This window comes from Bicyclus anynana, chromosome 18 (genome assembly GCF_947172395.1).
Source record: "Bicyclus anynana chromosome 18, ilBicAnyn1.1, whole genome shotgun sequence".
NCBI classification, from domain to species: domain Eukaryota; kingdom Metazoa; phylum Arthropoda; class Insecta; order Lepidoptera; family Nymphalidae; genus Bicyclus; species Bicyclus anynana.
The window spans coordinates 549547-562887 of NC_069100.1; the positions used below are offsets into that span (position 1 = coordinate 549547).

At 34.1% G+C, this 13341-nt stretch overlaps 1 protein-coding gene across 1 annotated transcript in view; it reads left to right on the top strand.

Annotated features, from left to right (window-relative positions):
• LOC112046705 (uncharacterized) overlaps positions 1–13341 on the top strand; it is a 413809-nt gene that overhangs the window by 379880 nt on the left and 20588 nt on the right. The window contains exons 8-10 of the mRNA XM_052886800.1: positions 4599–4616; positions 7734–7884; positions 8958–9069. Coding sequence (XP_052742760.1) covers positions 4599–4616; positions 7734–7884; positions 8958–9069 — 281 coding nt within the window. The remainder of the gene's footprint in view (positions 1–4598; positions 4617–7733; positions 7885–8957; positions 9070–13341) is intronic.

The window sequence follows — 13341 nt, forward strand, 5'->3', positions numbered from 1 at the left end:
GGCAGTTTTAGAGTACAGAGAAAAGAAGTCAATAGCAACGACATATTAATTACAATGAAACTGTAATTAAAATAATTATAAATTAGAGGCATTTCTTTAACAGTATAAAATCGTTTTATCTGCTCATAAAAAGTGTAACAAAAGGCAGCCATCTTGCTTGATCTTCGCAAATTTAACTTGATACAAAGAGCTCTAACAAATTGATTTCGCATTGAACTGAAAACACAATACCGTTAAAGGTAAACGGTTCACTTGTGAGAGTAAAAAAAACTGAACGAATGAACGCTAATGACTGTGAAAACCCTATAGTCTCAGAGCCAGTGGTCAAATTATGCTAAAGCATAAACGTAATTTAATGATTCATTTATTATGAACAATAAAAAATATTCATCACGAGTTACTAAATTGAAATTGTAACATAGTGAAACTGGAAAACCGCATTAATTAATTATTATTATAATAGTAAATCTAAATTGGAGAGGTGTTATTGTTTGCAGACAACTAATTTTGTTAGTTAAATTTATAATTTGTATTTTAGGTTTATATATTGAGTATACATTTTAGAGTTTCAGCTTACGTCTTTTAACTTGGTATTCTTCTTTCTTTAGTTAAGTGTAGTCTTGTAGGTAAGGACCAGATACGAAAATGGCCCAAGAGATGAAATCGAAACTATAGATAACTAGAATTTGAGTCCAAATTAACTTATTCACTATCGTATATTCATTAGAAGAAAGAACATTAGACAGGCCTTACCACTGTCATCCGTCCGTCAAGTATTAACTTGACACGTCGAATACTACTATGAGTAATTTGTTAAAGTAAACATTTAATTGAGATGTCAAGTACAATTACTTAGTCCTACTAATATTATGAACGCGAAAGTTTGTATGGATGTTTGGATGTATGTTTGGGTGTTTGTTTGGATGTTTGTTACTCTTTAACAGCCTCCGTGGCGCAGTGGTATGCGCGGTGGATTTACAAAACGGAGGTCCTGGATTCGATCCCCGGCTGGGCAGATTGAGATTTCTTAATTTGTCCAGGTCTGGCTGGTGGGAGGCTTCGGCCGTGGCTAATTTCCACCCTACCGGCAAAGACGTACCGCCAAGCGATTTAGCGTTAAGGTACGATGCCGTGTAGAAACCGAAAGGTGTGTGGATTTTCATCCTCCTCCTAACAACTTAGCCCGCTTACATCTTAGACTGCATCATCACTTACCATCAGGTGAGATTGTAGTCAAGGGCTAACTTGTATACAATAAAAAAAAAAAATAACGTCGCTACTACTGAAGCGATTTGGCTAAAATTTGGAAAGGAAATAGATTTTACTGTGGATTAACACATAGACTACTTTTTATCCCGAAAAATCCATGGTTTCCCGAGATTTGCGAAAACTGATGATTTTGATGATATGAATGTTTGTTACTCTTTCACAGCATGACCACTGAACCGAATGAGCTAAAATTTGGTATTGAGATATTTAATAGCCTGGATTAACACATAGGATACTTTTTATTCGGGAAAATTCCATGGCTCCCAAGGGATTTGTGAAAAACTAAATTCCACGCGGACGAAGTCGCGGGCGTCCGCTAGTACATATTAAAACATTTTTAAATCCATTACTAGAAATGTCTGAGAAGTGTTCCATTATTATTTCTCTCAATATTTGATGTAGAAGACAGCGATTGCAAAATGTTTTTAAAATAATTACAAAGTATTTTTTTATTAATTAATGCTGCTGGCTCTCAAACTACTATTGTAACAGGAATGAAAATTTTCAAAAGAAAATACGAAACGCAAAAGTAACACAATATGAACAGGGAAAACATTTGCGACTTGAAAATACCTTGAAATGCAGCCTACTACAGTAATCGGATTAAAGTGATGCCCGCACTAAGTTTTTATCGATGTCGATAAATATTAAAAACTAGCATAAAAACAATATAAACTTGGATTTTAAAAGGTTGGATGTACTCGAATGTATGATTATTTGGTTCTTGATTAGGTAACTTTCCCGTGATCTTTGCGAGACGTACGAGTACATACTTCTAAATGCTGCCGAATCAAAAAAATTAACAAGTCATAATAATTATTATAATCGATTATTTTCATAGACTTAGCTAATTAATGTTGTATAATACAACATAAATTATCACTTAATATCACATAATGTTGCTAAACTAATGTATTGATATTGAAGTAACGTTAAGAAAACTTCTGAACTTCTGTCTTTTACACTTTGCAATTATTAAAATTTACAATGTATTGATTTGATGGAACGAGCTATGTTAGGAGTATCTCTGCGTGATCGAATCAGAAATAAGGAGATCCGCAGAAGAACCAAAGTCACCGACATAGCTCAACGAGTTGCGAAGCTGAAGTGGCAATGGGCGGGGCACATAGTTCGAAGAGTCGATGGACGTTGAAGTCCCAAAGTGCTGGAATGGCGACCCCGCACTAGTAAGCGCAGTGTTGACCGACCCCCCACCAGGTGGACTGACGACATCAAGCGAGTCGCAGGGATTCGCTGGATGCATGTGGCTCAGTATCGTGATGTTTGGAAGTCCCTAAAAAAGGCCTATGTCTTGCAGTCCATCGGCTGATATGATAATGATGATGATGATTGTTATGTAATTTAAATTTGCGTGCCATTTATATATTATGTGATAATACACCGTGACTTATTTATTTGTCAGACCACCTTGTATATTCAAATGTATTAAGGCAAATAAATATATTTCATTTCATTTCATGTTTAGCATTAATATGCACGGCACGTTAGTACAAACTGCTTGCACTATCTTACACAATCATAACTTGGCCTTTAGTTTAAGAAGTATCGACAAAAACTATCGAATATTGCCCAACCCGTTAATAGACAACGAGAAAAACGTTACAAAAACTTGGACGAAGTGAAATTCCGCCCAATTAATTCCCCAAAACGTTGAAAAATTTTCCGATGAAAAACTGGCCGACTGGAGTAATTCTTTCGTTTCTTTTCTTTTAAACTTTTATACGTATTGTCGATGACAACTGCTTGCGCAGAAACTTTTCAGTTACAAAGAACTTTGAAAATTTTCTTGAACAGTATTAATTATTATTTTAGGGTACTTACTTATTACAGTTAGGTATTCGTTACATCGAATTAATTCTACAAAGATATTAATGGGCCAGCCATTACATTTTCAAGAAGTTATACTATTAGAGCGTTTGCTATTGTATCTATGCGTTATGTATATGTATATCTTGTTTTAGCTTCAAAAAAGATAATGAGTCTGTTATCATACCCAAGGTTTCTTTTTCACCTCTTAATATTTTCAACCTAAACGTTATTCTCTAAGTCTGTCAACTCGCATTGGAACAGCGACTGTACTTATCTTGTCTCCTTTAACTAAGGCCTGATTTGTAGTGAAAAAAAAGGAAAAATAAATTGATTAGTAATGATTTTGCATCTTAGAATAGGAAAGGATATTTTGTCTTCTACGATCTTCATAGAAGACTCATAGAGAGATCCTCTTTACATATGCCCAAAAATGTTATAAGTAAACTGATATTCAAAAAGTAATATCAAAGCACTTACACACAAAATAAGAGAGACTCCTGGTAAAGTGAACTCAATTCCGTTCGTTTGAAGTCGCGAGTTAATTTAACACCTTCCAAGCAAACTCACAAGTTAAGGAACTCATAACACGTTGGGAAAGTTAATTTGAAATTACCTTGGGAAAGAAATTTCATATTAAGTATGGTGACAACAAAAATTGCCTTGCATTATTAAAGTAAGGCGCGTTTGGAACTTTTAGTTCATTTTATTTGTGGATAAACTAACACAACACATAGTTATTTTTTTTTTTTTATTCTTTACAAGTTAGCTCTTGACCACAATCTCACCTGATGGTAAGTGATGATGTAATCTAAGATGGTAGCAGGCTAACTTGTTAGGAGTAGGAAGACAATCCACACCCCATTTCGGTTTCTACATGGCATCGTACCGGAACACTAAATCGCTTGGCGGTACGTCTTTGTCGGTAGGGTGGTAACTAGCCACGGCCGAAGCCTCACACCAGCCAGACCTAGACCAATTAAGAAAACCTCAATCGGCCCAGCTGGGAATCGAACTCAGGACCTCCGTCTTATAAATCTACCGCGCATACCACTGCGCCACGGAGGCCGTCAAAAATTCTTGTAATGTGATGAAGTATAGTATAAAAAACAAGCTGCCTTGTCGGTCCATTGGTGTAGCATTTATGTGGTTTGGGATCTTGGGTTCGAGTTATGGTTTGAGCTATGGAATTTTGAGGTTTTACAGTCTTCAAAGAAATTGTTGTTTTACTAAAGCTGTAATTTTTAGGGAATGCCATAGGTAATTATGGCTATGAGTAAAAATAATAATTATTTCGTAATGTTAAAGTATTATACCTACGCATTTAAATTATAATAATTCATATTTAAATTCATATTTAAATTATAATAATTCAAATATTATTTTTTTATGTACGAGTATCTTTTTGAAGCAATTTGGGTTTAACTTGGTATGAAATTTATTATTATTTTTGTATAATACTAACAAAAATATTTTCTTTTGTTTCATGTCTGGTCGAGTAGCTAAGAGAGACGGAAGAGGTAAGTTATACTTCACTTCAATATTTGTATATGTCGGCGTGAGTGAGTCATTCTCTCGGTCGGCTTGTGTCATCACGACCCGAGATAGTACGAAATGTTTCGTGAGTTAGGTGGGGGAGATAATGGGATGTGTGAGACCGCTCGGGCGGCCTAGCTCATTCTTATTTCTTGTTGTGTTGGATATTCCTTCATGGATTATTTTGGGGTAAGCCGGAAGAATGACTTGAGTGGAGAACGAGAGATTTAACTAGTTTTAAAAGACGTCTTTACCTCTACAATCTTCAGTCACAAGTCCGGGACTTCACCCAAGGTTATTCTCTGCCATTCAAGAGTTTATTGGTGACATTCTTGGTGGGAATTGTTAGACCTATCTATCAGACTTTCTTTCAATAATACATTCTGGGTAGTCCGTTTGACTTTTTATGTGGTGCTAAAATATAGTAAAACTAGCTATGTGTGTGTCTGCCTTGATAAAGCTTCTTCCATTTTATACACACAAACGCATATAAAAAGCATTTGACTATTTTTTAATGAAAACATCACAAGCAAAGACAATTAGTTAACTAATAAGCATATATTTTTAAGCCAGCTGGCCTGATTTACTTAAATCCACGAAAAACAATTACAACTCAAGCGAAAGTGTAACGTATTCTCTGTAACGCAGACATACACGGTCATTAGACGAGCTCACCCCGTGTGTACATAGTTAATTATAAACCCAAGTACAATGCAAATAGGTACTTGGAAACGGTTAAAAATTGCAGATGTAAAATGTTGCTGGAAGCAGCTTAATAGTACAAAAAGAGAGTTGAACTATTTAATCATAAGAGTATATATTTTTAAAACAAACTGATTTTTTCATTATTTTTGTCACTGGGAAATTATTTTATGTATCCCGGTTAGAAACATTACCGTAGGCCTAAACCCCAGATCTTGAGATTTATTATGCCAATCGCATCTCGGTTTAGCATACTTGGTACCTAATTAAAACCTTGGGTTTTTAACTAACTTAATACTTAAGTAGAATCCCAAGCCAACGTAATTTTTATCATATTTTATATTATTTACATTACCAATTTCAATTCCTTGTTATTTAACTTGACTTGACAAACAAGTGTTTAGCCTATTTTTCCCAAGAAATTATTAGTCCGTTGGGAGGTTGGTTCTTTACCCTCATGCCTCGGATAGGGGCGAATAGTTCATCCCGATCATAATGGGGATGATGACTAGGTTTGAATATATTGATTTTTATGATACATTCGGGTAAATATGGTCAATGTTAAATAATTTATACATAAAAAGCAAAGATTGTCTGGATATTTGCAAAATAAATGAGATTATAAAATTTCAAAAACTATTAAAAATATTTTATCGTAATTAGATGAAAATTTATACAGTTTTAGCTTCCTTACATTAAATGTGACATTTTTTAATATATGAACTATAAGCATAAACGCACAAATAACAAAGATATTAGTAATTTTGTTTGAACGCGCATACAAATCTAACGATCATTACATTGCCTATGACGTCATTATTTCGAGCCATTTTGTATGGGGCGTTTTTCAGGGATCCGCGGCAGCGCCGCAAATCTGACTCTTTAAATCCCTGTAGCTCCGAAAGTAATGATCACAGATACCCTGTTCCTTTTACAAAATTGCTTTACTATTAGTATACTCTTAATTTATATACAATTTAAAAAACTGTCATCATCCCTATTATTGACGTCAGATGATTACAGCTGTAATTATCACCACAAGCGTGCTAAAACACTGAAGCAGCATGTTTGGTCAAACCGCAATTTCCCCTCTTTCATAAGGAGGAAAGCCCGAACAATCTCATATTAAATGCGATGTCACTTCCATGGACTATATGTCAGGGACAAAACTCGCTAACTCCTGACACCCCGAGATTGTCGTAGGCTCGAGAGAGCGTGTAATTAAAATTTCCAAAAGCAACAACTCGCCACGAAACTGTCTAAATTCTTAACTTTTAAACTGTTTTATGTGTTCCCAGTGTTTGTGTAATTTCGGTTCAGAGATGTTTATTAAAGGATCGTTTTGTCAAGACGACCTCCGAGTTGCGGTTGTTTAATTATTTTGACAGGACCTGGGTTCGATTCTCAGGTGGATCACTTACTAGTCTCATTTTATTCATTACCCTTCTTTCATCATTTTATAAATTTTAAAAATGTGTCAGTGCATAGACATAATATTCCGAGACATGACATTTTTAGATAGGTGTTTGAGGTAAGATGGAAAGTTGTCCTGTATCTCTCCTATTTTACTCCTAACACAAAGCTAGAGACTAGGCTAGGGAGTGCAAAAGATATCCTTGAGGCAACGCTAAATTTTTATAAGTTTAAAAGAGCACAAAAATAAAAAAGTAATTTATGAAAATTCATTTTCTTCGTTGCCAGGCTTCGTATGTTCAACCATTCGAAAAACTCCGTTAATATTAATTGAAGTTAAATTACTTTGAAATGGACGTTTTTTTCATTATAGTTTATGCAAGCGTATAAAAATTACAAGAAATTTTACTAGCAAATAAATGCTTTATTCTGTAAAAAATTATATCAAACTACTATCTTCCGCTTGGGACCTGACCATCGCTATGGCACATTTACCTAGGTTTAATATACCATACAAGTACAGCATTGTTGATTACGAAAACTTAATTAAATTTATGTATGCGACTTTTATTGTAATATAGTATGTTTTATTTTAATTAAATAAATAAGTGGTTGAATGTTGAATCCTCCTCTGCGTCTGCCTTCGATTCCAAAGGTTTGAATCCGGTCCAGGCACGCATCTCCGACTTTTCAGTTATATGCATTTTAAGAAATATAATATCACCAGTCTCAAACGGTGAAAGAAAAACATCGTGAGGAAACCTGCATATCTGAATTTTTTTTAATTCTCCGTGTGCGTGAGTGCCAATCCGCATTGGGCGAGCGTGGTGGAGTATTAGCTTAACCCATGAAAGAAGAGGAGAAGGAGAGTCGTGCTCAATAGTGAGCCGAATATGGGTTGTTAATAGAAATAAATTAAAACGTTCTCTCTAATTGGGCTGGCGCTCTTCCGCGCGTCTCAAACTGATGGTAAATTGATGTTTCAGAGCGACACGACGTTCGAGACGGTGTCGAACCTCACGATCGAGGCGACGCGCTTCGAGAACGGGCGCAAGTTCATCTGCAAGGCCATCAACAAGGTGATGCAGCAGAGCAACGACCACCCCATACACGCCACGAGGGAACTTGAAGTTTGGTGTAAGTCGACACTGATATTAGCATGAGATGAATATAGTATATTAAGGGAGCTTATACAATAAATTGAGGATGTCCGCGACTTCGTCCGCGTGGAATTTAGTTATTCACAAATCCCTCGGGAACCATGGATTTTTTCGGGATAAAAAGTAGCCTATGTGTTAATCCAGACTATAATCTACCTCTACTTCAGATTTCAGGTGATTCGGTTCAGTAGTCACAGCGTGAAAGAGTAACAAACATTCATACCATCAAAATAATCAAAATTATCAGTTTTTTGCTGGATTTTCGAGACAAAGAGTAGCCTATGTGTTAATCCAGAGTAAAATCTATTGCCATTCTAAATTTCAGCCCAATCGGTTCAGTAGTTGAGGCGTAACAAACATCCAAACATACAAACTTTCGCAATTCATAGTCGTTTTATTATTAGGGCTTAAGGGAGCTGTTGGATACCGGCGGCTTGAGACCGTTGTGCTTGAAAGTCCATACTTGAAAGTCCAGCAGTAAACGACCATCAGCTGTTAATCATGATGGCGATGATGATGAATATATTAGCATTCCATGGAATCTAACTGCTGGTGTCGTGTTCATCATATGGCGAATTTAGAATCTCCGAGCCCGACGCACGGGCTTGTGACGCCTGTAAATGGTTAAAGACTCCCTATAAGACTCATGTCAACACTCACCTTCAACGACCGTGTGGTGCATTGCGTATTTATCCTGCCTTCTGCAACTCAGGCCTTAGGTTCCTACAACTGGAATCCATTGAATGGGTTACCGTCGTACCTAATCCTAACACATTCTTGAAAACGAGAGCGAAAACGAAAACGGATAGGGAATATTGGTCATATTCAAAAATATATTGTTTTTTAACAGAAAAAGAAAGACTGCTATAATAATATAGTCTTAAGGTTGTTTTTTGTTTTTCTCCTGTTGGATTATTTTCTAGTACTCTTCCAAACTCTCGAATCGGAATCGGTCTCTGGGCCTCTCAAATTTGAGTCTAACTTTGTAGCAATAACCTTACGTATCTATAATATACTATACGATTGTGATATCAACACGTTTACTTTCAGACCCCCCAATCGTGCACGTGGGTCCGCCAAATATCACAGTGATCGAAGGGTCGAAAATTCTGCTCAAAAGCGAATATGAAAGCAACCCCTCCGCCTTGACTGAAGTCACTTGGTGAGTTTGTATTAGGTTTAAGATTTAAGGTTTATTCTAAAAAAGACTAACATAATTTCATTATCATGTCTTACTAAACCAACGTTTAATACGAGCTATTTAGCGTCGCCAGTGTTGGTCCACGGAAGACCAACGCTGCGCTGGTGCATCCATCACTAGCGTAGCACAGAGTGGTGACCATTTCGGTACCACACACATCGTTTATTGGATTTATTTAATTATTTTTAAATTATTAGTTTTCTATATTTATTGTCTTCTCTGTGTATTATATGTGTGTGTCCAAATAAAATATTTTCTTTTTTTTTTCTTTCTATTTTAATATGTTTATACTAGGGTAGGGTTCATGATCAAAATCAAAAATTTCATTTATTTCAAGTAGACTTAGTTTATAAATACTTTTGAAACATCAAGTTTGACAGGAGAGGGCGCCACCGTTGCCCTGTCAAGACACAGTTAAAGGAGCTCCGTATTTTAAAGTAAACAAAAATATTAAATATTACCAAATCTCTATTAAAAGTGCATTAAAATATTCTCAAGTGCAAAGTCAGTGAAGTGATAAAAAAATATGTGTGTAAAACTGCTTTATAAAACTTATCCATGTAAATAATAAGTGACAATTTACAGTGTACATAATTACGGACATACATGGAAATACTACCAAATAACTAATTAAGACGTTTAAACTTATCAACGTGTGTGTAAATAGACAGAGTTTATTTAAAAATTGTGCAAAATAAGTTTAATTAGAAGAATTAGCGTTCAATTCAAACGTTAAATTTCAAAAATAGTGACTAATCGGTGACACAATCTAACTTTTCATTACGTGTAGTGACATCTACTGGCTAATCTCGAACTTACATTACTGGATCACGTCATGTAGTTAATAAATCGTATAATTTGTCAACAAGTTACGAGCAACGCCATCTACTAACTAGTTCTGAATTTATATTACTAAATCACAGGGTCGATACATAGACGGGTGATTATTTTCGACCAATTGACTAAGACTCTCATAGCTCAGCCGGCAAGTAGCCGACCTTGTCAGAAAGGTCGTGAGATCGAAACCAAGTAATTCTGGAGATTTTTTTCCTTTAATTATTTATTTCCTGCTTGCAAAAAACAATTTATCAGTTCGAGATCACAGCGAAGACACATTGTGAATAATATGTCAGATTCAAATACCTCAATTTCAGATCAACCTCGCGCCACCATGAGCGTTGCGAGTGTTTCAGAACACATAACAATAAGAAGGAAGAACGAACACCAGAAAAACAGACATAAGTCGGACAGTGAACTTCCATTTTATGACTCGAATACCGATATGAGTTTATTAAGTTTACCGGATGAATTAAACAATAGTTGTCATAGCACAATGGACGAATTGCGTGTTGATATCGAGAATTTAAGAGCTCAGCTGTGTTCTGCAAACGCCGAAATTCAAATTCTTAATTCTAAAAACAATGACCTCGAGAACATTATAAAGAGTTATGAGGCTAGGCTCAATATACATAAAACAACGGTGATCGAAGATTTAAATTGCTCTACACCAATCAGTGCGACGAACTATTCGTCACAAAAGAATGAAACAAGTCCTCTACCATCAAAATCATCTTTGAACTTGAACCACAGGACACAAAATGGCGTATCACAGATGTCCAAAGATAATCAAGCTTATGAAACTTCTATTAAAAATAAATCAGAAAAATTAAGCGCCACATTAAATGCAAAAACATCAAGAAAATATAGTGAAAAACAAAGTTATACTCCCTATAAAAATTCTCAAGAAAACCTTGACTACAAAAAGAAAACAAACACCATTTATATTTTAGGAGATCAACAATTATCAGGACTATCAATTAAATTAATAAAAGACCGGATGGAATGCGCTTGGAACGATGTATACTCCGTAATATCTTTTATAAAGCCAAATGCTCAGACAAACGAGGTTCTAAGATACTGTGAGGTTTTGCATGAAAATGTAGATTTGAATGATGTAATAATATTTTCTATAGGCTCTAATGATAAAAATCCTTATAAATGTATAGGAGATCTGGGTAGTGCACTTAATAAATTGCAACATTGTAGAGTGTACATTATTGAAACGTTGCATAATCCATATCTTAACGAAACAATGCTAAATAATTGTGTATCAGGTTTAATACAATATCATAAAAATTGTAAATTTATTAAAATAACTAATTCTTATGGAAATAAATTTCAATGCTTGACTGCTATAAGCGAAAAAATTAATTTAGAAATTGACCATGACGATTATAAAAAATATTTTTTGACATTTAAGCAGACACGTCGAAATCATACAGTACCGCATAATAAAATACAAAATCAACATATTCAACAGAAAAATTCAATTAGACATTTCATTAATCAACAAGAAAGCGTAGAGTGTAAAACATATTATACTGACAAGATAAACACAAATAGTAATATATCGCATACAATAGTTGGGTTACAAACAATTACCAAACAAACTACTATACCCATGTATTTCAACAAAATGAAAAAATCATCTAAAGCTAAAATATCTATTCAAACAGCTAACAACAAATTAAGCCAAGAAAAGTTTTTTCGTTAATAATAATAATTTAACAATATTTCATCAAAATATTGCTGGTGCTATTAGTAAATCAGATTTGGTATATATATCTCTTCTAGATTTAATCAAACACAAAAGTTACGAGTTAGATATTGTATGTCTCACTGAAACTTTTATTGGAAAAGGTATGGAGAATTTATTAAACATTCCAGGGTATAAATTGTCAGCGTCTTTCTGTAGAAACAAAAATCGTGGCGGTTCTTGTATTCTAACGAAAAAACACATTAATTGTAAAGAGATCAAATTTATAGGTGATATGGGCCTAGTTAACCTCTTCGAATGTTGTAGCATTGAAATTCAAGATTATAACTTATTAATCGTTTGTATATATCGAACACCAAAAAGTGATCCATGTCTGTTTCTTAAAAAACTTGATTTACTTTTATATGCAATTAGTAAGAAGAAAAAAGAAAAAAAACTAATATTATGTGGAGATTGCAATTTAGATACATTAAAGAACAATAAACACAGCCAGGAATTAATTAGTTTAATTAATACTTACAATCTTATTTCCCATATAAAACACCCAACAAGGTTATCATCTTGCTTAGATTTGATAGTTAGCAATATAAAATCGTCTATTGCGGAAATTCACCACTTAGCATTATCAGACCATGAAACAGCTCAAACATTAACGATAAAAGTAAACAGACGGCCACGTATTACCACATGGTTTGAATATCGCAGGGACTACAATAAGGAAAATAAGGAAAAGTTTTACGAATGTATTTCAGCTCTCACTTTTTCAGATGTTCGAAATATTGAAAATGTTAATGAAGCATTTGATACATTTCATGAAATCCTTAAACTATTTTATGATTTATGTTTTCCCCTTAGAAAAATAAAAATGTTTAGTACGTTAAAAAATTCATCATGGCTCACTAAAGGTATAAAAAAGTCTAGTGTAAACAAAAGGAAGCTACATTTGACATACAGGCTCTGTAGGTCAAATAAAAGGTTAAATAAAAAACAATATATGAAATACAACAGCATTTTAAAAAAATGTATTTATCAGTCTAAACAACTACAAAGTACTAAGTACATAGTTAATCGGAAAAATAAATGTAAAGCTAGTTGGGAACTAATAAATGATAATTTAGGGAAGACGATAGAGCCTGATGATATTTCTTTTATAAAAACTAATACAGGGACATATAATGATCCTACTGAACTTTGTGAATTATTTAATGACTATTTTATAAATTTAAACGAAATGACTACTTTGAATAAAAATATTAGTAAATCATATTGTTATCCACCTAATACTCATTCAATTTTTATAAGCCCGACGGATGCTTATGAAGTTCTAGGTATTATCAAATCTCTCAACAACACCAAAGCTGTCGGCTATGATGAGATAAGAACAGACATAATTAAACATTGTGCCAATTACTTATGTGGACCACTAGCTGACATAATAAATAAATCATTTGAGCAAGGGACATTTCCAAATAAGCTAAAGATTTCTATTATCAAACCTTTATTTAAAAAAAATGATCGTTATGACATAAATAACTACAGGCCTATAACTTTGGTACCTATTTTAGCAAAAATATTTGAAAAAGTAATGTTTAAGCGACTAAAAAACTTTTTTGACGCCAATAATTTATTAATTCAAGAACAATTTGGATTTCGTAATAATAGTTCCACTACTGAGG